This window comes from Sphaeramia orbicularis, chromosome 12 (assembly GCF_902148855.1).
Source record: "Sphaeramia orbicularis chromosome 12, fSphaOr1.1, whole genome shotgun sequence".
Lineage (NCBI taxonomy): Eukaryota > Metazoa > Chordata > Actinopteri > Kurtiformes > Apogonidae > Sphaeramia > Sphaeramia orbicularis.
In genome coordinates this window covers 7,474,685-7,487,216 of record NC_043968.1, presented here as the reverse complement: position 1 = coordinate 7,487,216, position 12,532 = coordinate 7,474,685, and the positions used below count along the sequence as shown (strand labels likewise).

Sequence of the window (12,532 nt, the reverse complement as noted above, 5' to 3'; positions counted from 1 at the left end):
CCCCAAGCAGTAACTACAAGCACAGGATGATCAACAGTCACGTTTAATTATCTTTTTTTTTTCCACTGAGCAGTTTGAGAGAACCCCTGTAGACTGGAATCCTTTACTCCACTGCACATTGTTTTCTCTTTAATCAGTTTAACGAGAACATCTCTGAACTGTTTCTGCCACAAATGAAAACTGGCAAACAAAAGAAGCTTTAGACTTTCAACTAGAGCGGAGAAGACTTAGAGATATGAGCAGGAAAACGTCCTCCCTTTGGAATACTAAAGCAGACATCACAGTGTTTTAACGTCTAATGAGATCAGACGCCCGTCCCTCAGATGCCAGGACGCTTTTTTTGTTTGTTTTTTTTTTGCAGAAAATAAAACCAGTATTGAGCTCAGTTGGAAAAATGCCACACCTGAGTAACTCATATAAACCCTGACCTGGAATAAATGTGATCTCCACCAAATTAAAGTCGGATGTAAATGCCAGACTAATTCTCTCATCAGCTCAATCACGCACAAGCCGTCAGCTCCCGACTCATAATTCAGCGCTGATTCTCCGAAGTAAACGGGCAGTAAAGGTGTTTAATGTCTCTATCAGCAGGTTGAATCCCCATGCAGACGCTGTCACACTGATTACAGTGTTTCCCACCGAAACAACAAAGCTAAATACTTACGGAAACAGATGGTGGTTGTCTGGGTGCATTTGTGCGTTTTCACCCACTGCAACAACATCAAGACTTCACCGGAGTTTTGTTTGACATTCACAGTAAATGGACACAAATATGAAAGGATGAACGAATATTTCTGATGCATTTAATGGTCTTAAGGATTGAAGGTTTACGATATGATACAATCAGGCTGCAATTTGTCAAAAAACAGAGGGGGGGTGATATTTGTTTTCGTTTTTTGTGGGGGGGCAGTAGTTATAAATATATGTATTGCCAAAAGTATTCCCTCCCCTGCCTTGACTCTCATATGAATTTCAGGTCCATCCCATTCTTAGTCTATGGGTTCAGTCTGACGTGGCTCCACCCTTTGCAGCTCTAACAGCTTCAACTCTTCTGGGAAGGCTGTCCACAAGGTTTAGGAGTGTGTTCATGGGAATTTTGGACCATTCTTCCAGAAGCGCATTTGTGAGGTCCCACACTGATGTTGGACAGAAGGCCTGGCTCTCAGTCTGCGCTCTAATTCATCCAAAGGTGTTCTATGGGGTTGAGGTCAGGACTGTGTGCAGGCCAGTCCAGTTCATCCACACCAGACTCTGTCCTCCATGTCCAAATGGACCTTGCTTTGTGCACTGGTGCACAGTCATGTTGGAAGAGGAAGGGGCCGGCTCCAAACTGTTCCACAAAGTTGGGAGCATGGAATTGTCCAAAATGTCTTGGTCTGCTGAAGCATTCCCAGTTCCTTTCACTGGAACTAAGGGGCCCAGCCCAGCTCCTGAAAAACAACCCCACACCATAATCCCCCCTCCACCAAACTTTACACTTGGCACAATGTGGTCCGACAAGTATTGCTCTCCTGGCAACTGCCAAACCCAGACCCGTCCATCAGATCACCAGATGGAGGAGTGCGATTGGTCAGTCCAGAGAAGGCTCCTCCACTGCTCTACATTCCAGTGGCGGCGTGCTTTACACCACTGCATCCACCGCTTTGCATTGCACTTGGTGATGTATGGCTTGGATGCAGGTGCTCGGCCACGGAAACCCATTCCATGAAGCTCTGTGCGCACTGTTCTGGAGCTGATCTGAAGGCCACATGAAGTTTGGAGGTCTGTAGCGACTGACTGCAGAAAGTTGGTGACTTCTTCGCACTCTGCGCCTCAGCATCCGCTGACCCCGCTCCGTCAGTTTCCGTGGCCTACCACTGCGTGGCTGAGTTGCTGTCGTTCCCAAACACTTCCACTTTCTTATAATCCAGCTGACAGCTGACTGTGGAATATTTAGGAGCCAGGAAGTTTCACCACTGGATTTGTTGCACAGGTGGCATCCTATCACAGTTCCACGCTGGAATTCACTGAGCTCCTGAGAGAGACCCATTCTGTCCCAAATGTTTGTAAAAGCAGTCTGCATGCCTAGGGCTGGATTTAATACACCTGTGGACATGGAAGGGACTGGAACAGCTGAGTCTGATTATATTATTTGGATGGGTGAGACAATACTTTTGGCAATATAGTATATATATATATATATATATATATATATATACATACAATACAGGACAAAAGTTTGGACACACCTTCTCATTCTTTGCATTTTCTTTATTTTCATGACTATTTTCATTGTAGATTCTCACTGAAGGCATCAAAACTATGAATGAACACATGTGGAATTATGTACTTAACAAAAAAGTGTGAAATAACTGAAAACATCTCTTATATTCTAGTTTCTTCAAAGTATCCACCCTTAGCTCTGATGACTGCTTTGCACACCCTTGGCATTCTCTTGATGAGCTTCCAGAGGTAGTCACCTGAAATGGTTTCCTAACAGTCTTGAAGAAGTTCCCACAGATGCTTAGCACTTGTTGGCCCTTTTGCCTTCACTCTGCAGTCCAGCTCACCCCAAACCATCTCGATTGGGTTCAGGTCCGGTGACTGTGGAGGCCAGGTCATCTGGCGCAGCACTCCATCACTCTCCTTCTTGGTCAAATATCCCTCACACAGCCTGGAGGTGTGTTTGGGGTCATTGTCCTGTTGAAACATAAATGATGGTCCAACTAAACGCAGACCGGATGGAATGGCATGTCACTTCAGGATGCTGTGGTAGCCATGCTGATTCAGGTTGCCTTCAATCTTGAATAAATCCCCAACAGCGTCACCAGCAAAGCACCCCCACACCATCACACCTCCCCCTCCATGCTTCACGGTGGGAACCAGGCATGTAGCATCCATCCGTTCACCTTTTCTGCGTCGCACAAAGACACGGCGGTTGGATCCAAAGATCTCAAATTTGGACTCATCAGACCAAAGCACAGATTTCCACTGGTCTAAGGTCCATTCCTTGGGTTTCTTGGCCCAAATAAATCTCTTCTGTTTGTTGATTCTCCTGAGCAGTGGTTTCCTAGCAGCTGTTTGACCATGAAGGCCTGATTCACACAGTCTCCTCTTAACAGTTGTTGTAGAGATGTGTCTGCTGCTAGAGCTCTGTGTGGTATTCATCTGGTCTCTAATCTGAGCTGCTGTTAATTTGCGATTTCTGAGGCCGGTGACTCAGATGAACTTATCTTCAGCATCAGAGGTGACTCTTGGTCTTCCTTTCCTGGGGCGGTCCTCATGTGAGCCAGTTTCGTTGGAGCGCTTGATGGTTTTTGCGACTGCACTTGGGGACACATTCAAAGTTTTTGAAATTTTCTAGACTGACTGACCTTCATTTCTTAAAGTAATGATGGCCACTCGTTTGTCTTTACTTAGCTGATTGGTTCTCGCCATAATATGCATTCTAACAGTTGTCCAATAGGGCTGTCAGCTGTGCATCAACCTGACTTCTGCACAACACAACTGATGGTCCCAACCCCATCAATAAGGCAAGAAATTCCACTAAGTAACCCTGACAAGGCACAGCTATGAAGTGGAAACCATTTCAGGTGACTACCTCTGGAAGCTCATCAAGAGAATGCCAAGAGTGTGCAAGGCAGTCATCAGAGCTAAGGGTGGATACTTTGAAGAAACTAGAATATAAGAGATGTTTTCAGTTATTTCACACTTTTTTGTGAAGTACATAATTCCACATGTGTTCATTCATAGTTTTGATGCCTTCAGTGAGAATCTACAATGAAAATAGTCATGAAAATAAAGAAAATGCAAAGAATGAGAAGGTGTGTCCAAACTTTTGGCCTGTACTGTATATATATATATATATATATATATATATATATATATATATATATATATTGCCAAAAGTATTCCCTCACCTGCCTTGACTCTCATATGAATTTCAGGTCCATCCCATTCTTAGTCTATGGGTTCAGTCTGACGTGGCTCCACCCTTTGCAGCTCTAACAGCTTCAGCTCTTCTGGGAAGGCTGTCCACAAGGTTTAGGAGTGTGTTCATTTGGACCATTCTTCCAGAAGCGCATTTGTGAGGTCACACACTGATGTTGGACAGAAGGCCTGGCTCTCAGTCTCCGCTCTAATTCATCCAAAGGTGTTCTATGGGGTTGAGGTCAGGACTGTGTGCAGGCCAGTCCAGTTCATCCACACCAGACTCTGTCCTCCATGTCCAAATGGACCTTGCTTTGTGCACTGGTGCACAGTCATGTTGGAAGAGGAAGGGGCCGGCTCCAAACTGTTCCCACAAAGTTGGGAGCATGGAATTGTCCCAAATGTCTTGGTCTGCTGAAGCATTCCCAGTTCCTTTCACTGGAACTAAGGGGCCCAGCCCAGCTCCTGAAAAACAACCCCACACCATAATCCCCCCTCCACCAAACTTTACACTTGGCACAATGCGCTCCCACAAGTATCGTTCTCCTGGTGACCGCCAAACCCAGACCCGTCCATCAGATCACCAGATGGAGAAGTGTGATTGGTCAGTCCAGAGAAGGCTCCTCCACTGCTCTACAGTCCAGTGGCGGCGTGCTTTACACCACTGCATCCACCGCTGTGCATTGCACTTGGTGATGTATGGCTTGGATGCAGGTGCTCGGCCACGGAAACCCATTCCATGAAGCTCTGTGCGCACTGTTCTGGAGCTGATCTGAAGGCCACATGAAGTTTGGAGGTCTGTAGTGACTGACTGCAGAAAGTTGGTGACTTCTTCGCACTCTGCGCCTCAGCATCCGCTGACCCCGCTCCGTCAGTTTCCGTGGCCTACCACTGCGTGGCTGAGTTGCTGTCGTTCCCAAACACTTCCACTTTCTTATAATCCAGCTGACAGCTGACTGTGGAATATTTAGGAGCCAGGAAGTTTCACCACTGGATTTGTTGCACAGGTGGCATCCTATCACAGTTCCACGCTGGAATTCACTGAGCTCCTGAGAGCGACCCATTCTGTCCCAAATGTTTGTAAAAGCAGTCTGCATGCCTAGGGCTGGATTTAGTACACCTGTGGACATGGAAGGGACTGGAACAGCTGAGTCTGAGTATATTATTTGGATGGGTGAGACAATACTTTTGGCAATATAGTATATATATATATATATATATATATATATATATATATATATTTATATGTGAAACTAGAGATGGTTGGCGGCCATGGCTCAGATGGTAGAGCGGGTTGCCTAGTAACCAAAGGGTTGATGGTTTGAATCCTGCTGTGTCCCAGTCATGTGCTGTTGTGGATCCACTGTGCGCTCTTTGAGTATGCGTTCATAGAAAAGTGCGATATAAATCTAATCCATTATTATAATGGCTTCAGAATTATTTTAGTTCCTGCACATGTGTAAATGATAAGCTGAGGCATAATATTGTTAAAATTGTTCATATTTTTCTTTATAAATTTCAGGTTGTTCATGGTGACTCATGCTGTTTAAGGATTAAAGTAATAAAGTAAGAAAACCTGAGTTGCACAGTTGCAGCCTTTTAACATCTAACCTGTAAAGTCTTCCAGTCGTCGGGCAGCACCCGAAATCCACAAAAAATCATTTAAACAAGAGAAGAAAAGACAGAGTTGGTCTGAAAAGTCAAGCAGACTAATTGAATTGAAGTCTCTGAAGGGCTCCCCGTGCACAGTTTAATGTTCCACTTCAGGTAGTGGCTGCATTACGCCTCAGATTGTGGTTTAATTCTATATTTTCCACCGTGTCGGACCCTGAAGGCAGCGCTGAGTCGTGGCGTTTACCCGTGGATTTAGAGCCCATTAGTATGCGGCCACTTGAGGATATAAAGACATCTACTTAAACGATTTTACTCAGGCGAGAATCTTGCTCTGAAAAAGTGACACCGTTTCCAAATGCCTTTTTTTTTTTTTTTTTTTTTTTTTTTTAATGTTTCCAGAGTGGATAGAAGTGCGATTTTATGAATGTATAAAATGCCTTTGCCTTAAATTTTGTTGAAAAGCCCGACTAGAAAACATGCACACTTGACATTTTTCGGTAAAAGTGCCTTTCAGCGCTGATTCGGAGCCAGTTTGTGTCACATGAAAACCGTACAGGCAGCTTTAGAAGTGTGTGGTGCGCCGTCTTTATCAGCCTGCGATATGACAAATATATTTAAAAAGATGAAAAGCTGTCAGTCAAGATATTCCAAATCAGCTTTTCCGTTCCCACTCCAGAATGTGCGTCTGTGTATTATTGGAGAAAGTTGAAGCGGCACAAGTGCTGATTTATGATAACGGTGGCTCCGACGTCGCTCAAGTGTGTGTTTGTGTAGTTTGACTTAAGCTGTGGGAACATAAATCTGGTCACGCAGTCACTTTATAGGGTTGGGCTCCATTTAGAAGACACCGTTCAGGCGTTTATAGAACACATTTAGTTCATTCTGGGGTTCAAAGCGGTTTTATGGTCAGGTTTAGGTTTCAGGATACCGTGTGGGACTCGGTGGAACATCCCTTAAAGCAGGGCTCTCAAACTCATGTTCTTTCAGGTTTCACATTCGGCCTGATTTGATCTGCAGTGGGCCGGACCAGTCAAATAATAACAGAATAACCTAGAAATAATGACAACTGCACATTTATGTCTTTGTTTTAGTACAAAAAATAACATTAAATTATGAAAATACTTACTTTTATGAACTATCCAAACAAAAAAGATGTGAATAACCTGAAAAAACTGACATTTTTTAAAGAAAAATAAGTGTAGTTTTAACAATTTTCTGCCTCAACTTCTCATTTCTCCATGTGTGTTATGGATCAGATCTACAAAGACACTAAACACTGAGGAACAGGAAGAAAAGAGTTCAAATTGGGCTGAATTTAATACAGACATTTCAGGTTGTTCATATTTGTTCAGGTTAGTCACATTTTATTGTTACAGGATAGTTTGTAAATGTAAATATTTTCATAATTTAATGTTATTTTTTGCACTAAAACAAAGACGGAAATTTGAAGTTGTCATTATCAGAGTAAAAAGAGAGGAAGGAACAAATTAAGTTGACTAACATTTTCTTCTAGGACTCCAAATGTCAGTTATGATTATTCTACAGTCTAAAGCAGGGCTCTCAAACTCATGTTCAGGTTCTACATTCAGTCTGATTTGATCTCCAGTGGGCCGAACCAGTAAAATAATAACAGAATAACCTATAAACAATGACAACTGCAAATTTATGTCTATGTTTTAGTGCAAAAAAAAAACATGAAATTGTGAAAATACTTACGTTTATGAACTATCCAAACAAAAAAGATGTGAATAACCTGAAAAAACTGACATTTCTTAAGAAAAATAAGTGCAGTTTTAACAATATTATGCCTCAACTTCACACGTGCATTATGGATCAGATCTACAAAGACACTAAACACTTAAACTTGTGCTTCATTTTCTTTAGACATACTTAAGTACTTCTTTCACTGCAGGTGAAAGAAGTACTTAAGTAGACAGAGTACTTGACAAAAAACACACTGTAGAATAAATAAAAACTGGATCTACAAATGAAAACAACATCAGTAACCAGCAGTGAAGCTTCCTGTAGCGGCTCACGTTTAAATATGTGTTTGTTTTTTCTGTTTTTTTCTGTTTTTTTTCATCCTTCTGAAGCTAATTTGTCATGTTTGTATGTTGTTCGCAGCTTCTCCGTGGACCAAGGAGCCTCTGCAGCAGGAAAGGTGAGAACCACTTCTGCTCTTGTCCTCTTTGTGTGTTTCAGTGTTTGCCTTGAGTCATGATTGTGTGTCTGTCAACTGCCACGCTCTGCCCAAAAGTGCGAATGCAGACTGGAAAAGGCTGACTGGTGTCACCGCCGCTGAAGGGAACGTGCTCTGACTGTTTAGGCTTCTGTTCTGGACGCCTCATACATATTTGAATGTTTTAGCTGCAAAGTCACCAATGGCTTTTCCATTGGACATTTACAAACTAGAATTTCACACAAATGTGAATAACCTGAACAAATATGAACAACCTGAAATGTCTCAAGAGTAAGTAAGTGTAATTGTACCAATATTCTGCCTGTTATTCAATGTTTTGTGTATTTGTAAACCCACTGTGATCTGTAAAGGATTAACTGAGGCAGAATATGGTTAAAACTGCAGTTAGTTTTCTGAAGACATTTTGGGTTGTTTGGAGTTACCTCTGCTAAGGAGGTGATGGTTTTGCCAGGGTTTGTTTGTTAGTTTGTTTGTTGGTTGGTTGGTTGGTTGGTTGGTTGGTTTGTTTGTTAGCAAGATAACTCAAAAAGTCATGGACGGATTTTCATGAAATTTTCAGGAAATGTTGATACTGGCACAAGGAACAAATGATTAAATTGTGATGGGGGGGGGGGGCAGATCTGCCTTGGTGGAGGTCTGTGCTCTCTTAGTGCTTTTCTAGTTACCTCCACCAGGAGGTATTGTGATCACTTTGCTTTGTGTGTTTGTTTGTTTGTTAGCAACTTTACGGGAAAACTATTCCACCCATCTTTACCAAATTGTCCCCACAGATGGGCCTAGGCCAGGGGTCAGCAACCCTGGTCCTAGAGAGGCACTATCCTGCATGTTTTAGATGTATCCCTCTTCCAACACTTGATCTTGATGATAGGCTTATCATTTGAATCAGCTGTGTTGGAAGAGGGATACATCTAAACATGCAGGATAGTGCCTCTCTAGGACCAGGGTTGCTGACCCCTGGCCTAGGCCCTGGGACCAACCCAGTGCATTTTGGGCCAAGTAGGCCAAAGTTCAAGGTCACAGCAAGGTCACAAAATCTACAATTTTCCTATCTCTTATTATTGAGACATTTTCCAAAATTCATCAAAAATTCAAAATGACTCCAATCAGCCTCCAATTGGATCCACCTGTAGCTTAGAACAATATCTTGTATCTGGCACAAAATTGTCCACATCCACTGTGGAATGTGGACTCTGTGGACATTTACATTGAATATTGAAAAATCCCATTTACCACACATTTAAAATGAGAACTCAACTAATATTGATTGGAATTGAATATAATTTGACAAACACATGACTGGTACCAAGCTTCAACTTTTTCTGCTGTATGGAACAACCTGGAAACTGTTGAATTTAAACAGAAATAGTCGATCCACACATGCACACCGTTCAGAGTGCTTGGTGGAGGTTTACGTTCTCTGAACACTTGTTCTTCATGTTTTTCCACATTTTTTTGAAAGACAGTTTGTCGTTGTAAACATTTTCACAACTTAATTTAACTTTTTTGCTCTAAAATAAAAAGGAAAAACTTGAAGGTGTCATTATTTCTAAATTCATTATTTTGGCGGCAGCAGCAGCACAACCATATGATATTATATGGATGAAACAAACACCATGCGGAAACGGCTGCAGGAATATGCATAAAGGGAAGGGAGCTCCTGCCGTTTCCGCGTCGTGTCTTTAGCAGCTGCTGCTGTCAAACAGCTGTACGAACCTCCCTTTCCCACAATGCATGTTGTGACAAAATTCCTCAGATGCTCGAGTTCCCTCCTGGCTCTGTTTGTAAACACATGGTTTGTTTCTGGTGGATGGAACTAAGAAACTGTTCACCGTAATGCAAGAGATTCAGGTGAGTGATGACAGACAGACGAACAGACGAATGATACTGAGGATATGACTGAGGATGGACAGATCTGATGAAAAATTGGTCACGAAAGTCTCCTGCACCTTTAACTTTTTGTTTGTAGTGAATGTGATAGAGCCCGACTGATATGGGATTTTTGGGGCCGGTGCCAATATTGGGGGCTAAAAAAAGGCGATATTCAATATATCGGTCAGTATCTGATATTGGCCGATATATGAAATAAGAACACTGATCTACACAGGATATAATAATCTTATATTAGATAATTGTGGACAGGTGGATAAACAGTTGCATAAATCTTTGTTTATCTGACAAAGATAATTGACACAACTTTCAAATGCAAACTATGCAATCACAAAAATAATTAGAGCAAAAAATATGACTGAGCACACAATTCTGTTTTCACTCACAAATGTGGATGTGTCTGCCTCATAGCACTACAACTGCCCATGTGGACTAAGGACTAAACTGAGCATGTGCAGAGTGAATTAGGTGAGTCCTAAGTTGTTCCTGATTGGAGCAATTGCAAGAGTTACAACTGACCTGTGTTACAACTGTCCCCAGTCTCCCCTACACTGTTAACTCCCAGGCCTGCTGGCAGAATGAAACTGTGAGGGAGACAGGAAGTGCACGGACATGGGTGTGTGTGGGGGGGTGAATACTTCATAAGACAAGGGGGTGGGGTCCGTGGTTTAGCGGTCCATCGTTGTCAGAGCGCACGGTCGCGGTCCGTGATTTTTGCTGGGGGGTGGGTGGGGGGGGAGCTACGTGATTTTGTGATTGTGTGTGGGGGGTGATAGCGTCATTGTCCGAGCAGGAGTGAAAGTGAAACTAACTTGCTTTAAAGCTCCTCTTATTCTCCGGGCAACACACACACACACACACACACACACACACACAGGAGCAGCGAGCGACAGAATCTCTGTGCAGCAAAAAAAAGTTAATATATCTGCTACGTTGGCTACATATGGGACGATATTGATTAACTGGCGATACGCTATAATTGGCTTGATTAATCGGCCGGCTGATTAATCGGTCGGGCTGTAGTATGTGATGATCTTCAGTGAAGCGTTGGTGTCGACAGTTGAATTTCAGAGTTGAAAAGGAGCTAAACAGGTGCAGCTTCAGTGTTATCACATTAATACAGCCTCCATCAAAATGTACCAACAACTAGAGTGTGCTGTTGTTGTTGTTTTATTCTGTTCTGGCAGAAGTGGGTCTGACCTTCTGACCCCGACAGCAGCTAATCAGAAATCTAATATCAACTCCATCCAATGTTAAGGTGCATGCAGAGGTGAGGGAGGGTACGGTCTGTGGTGGAACTGTACCACCCACAGGAATGTGGATGGAAAGCACATGTTTCACTAGTTCATCAGCTGAGGCGTTCAAACTCTGCTGTTTGAGGGATAAATGCAGCTCACAGATTCAGCCCTTTAACCCCTCAGACATGGTTCCAGGTAAAGGTTCTGCTGTGAATCTGCATCTGTTTCAGGTTCATTAAAGCTGCTGTGAGTATGTGCGTGTGTTCGTTTTCTTCAGTGGTTTTGTTTGACTGTGTGTAGGGATGTAACCATATGAAAATTTCATATCATGGTTATTGTGACCAAAATTATCACAGTTATCATTATTATTGCGATATTGCTGAAATTGTGCTCAAAATGTTCAAAAAATACTGATACATGCACTGAAATAATTTAACCAAGTTGTATTTTGAAAAACAAACAAATGAAAAAAATTGTCATTGTCGTCTTCTGTCGTCCGTTACAAAACTTTCAATCGTCTTCTTCTCTGAAATTACAATTCTAATTGACTTCAAACTTGGTCTACAGCTTCTTTATGATGATGTCAACAAAAGTTAGTGAAATTATGTGGATCTGGATCTGATTCTGGATTTGGTGCCACTTTGAAAAATGTCCCCATTATAAGAGATAGGAAGTGGATGGATGCAATAACTCAGTAAATATAAATGATCTCCAGTGTAAATGTCTCCAGTCCAGCCCTGATGGGGAGATGACCCAAACATAATGTCCACATGCTGATCAGGATCTTCTTCTGGATCTGGAAATGACGCAAAATTTCACATGGGCTCTTATGGGGAAAACATTTAAATTGTCTTCTTCTCCCAAACTCCAGTTCTGATTGACTTCAGACTTGGTATACAGCTTCTGTACGATGATGTCAGCACAAGGGATTGAAATTATTTGGATCCAGATCTGATTCTGGATTTGGTGCGACTTTGAAAAATTTCCCCATTATAACTGATAGGAAGTGGATTGATCCAATAAATCAGTATCAATGATATCAAGTGTGAATTTGACTTTTTTACAGATCTGATTGGAATATGAGCAAAACATGGACTATTTCTGTAATAGAATAAATACACAGAACTGGGTGAGAATAAATGGATCTGGATACATTTCCCAAAGCTTTTCATTTGGCCGCTAAGATACAGGGATATTGGTCCGATTTTTGTGATTATTGTTAGTATATTAGTTTATAGAAATACATCTAATGCTATGAACGCCACAGTGATCTGGAGTTGTGGGTTTTGTTTCTCCGTCACCGTACGAATCTTCTCATCCCTTCCCTATCCATGCACAGTGGGATGCTATTGTCTTTACTTGTGACTTTGACCGTGACTTTGCAACAAAAGAGGCAGCGTGTTGGAATGGGGGCGATAAGAAAAGGAAAGTTGAAAGAGACAGCAGCTGGTGACAGAGGAGAGGAGAGGGGAGGAAGGTGAAAGAGAGAGAGTTCACTTTTCATTCTGGAGGCTGTGATAGACACTCCACTCCTGACAGGAAGGAGGGAAGAAACACAGACGGAGCAAAGGTGGAGGTAGGAGGTGTTCCCGGACATGGAGGAAGATATTTCCTCCAGACCTGGGTTCACCGAGGGCGTTCAAGTAATTTATAGCTTCTGCTTTAACCTCTAAGTCCTGTAGCA

The 12,532-nt window shown here is 42.4% G+C and overlaps 1 protein-coding gene across 1 annotated transcript in view; it reads left to right on the top strand.

Moving 5' to 3' along the window:
- whrna (whirlin a) overlaps positions 1-12,532 on the top strand; it is a 585,387-nt gene that overhangs the window by 357,495 nt on the left and 215,360 nt on the right. The window contains 1 exon segment of the mRNA XM_030149708.1: positions 7,648-7,684. Within this exon segment, the coding sequence (XP_030005568.1) occupies positions 7,648-7,684 (37 nt within the window).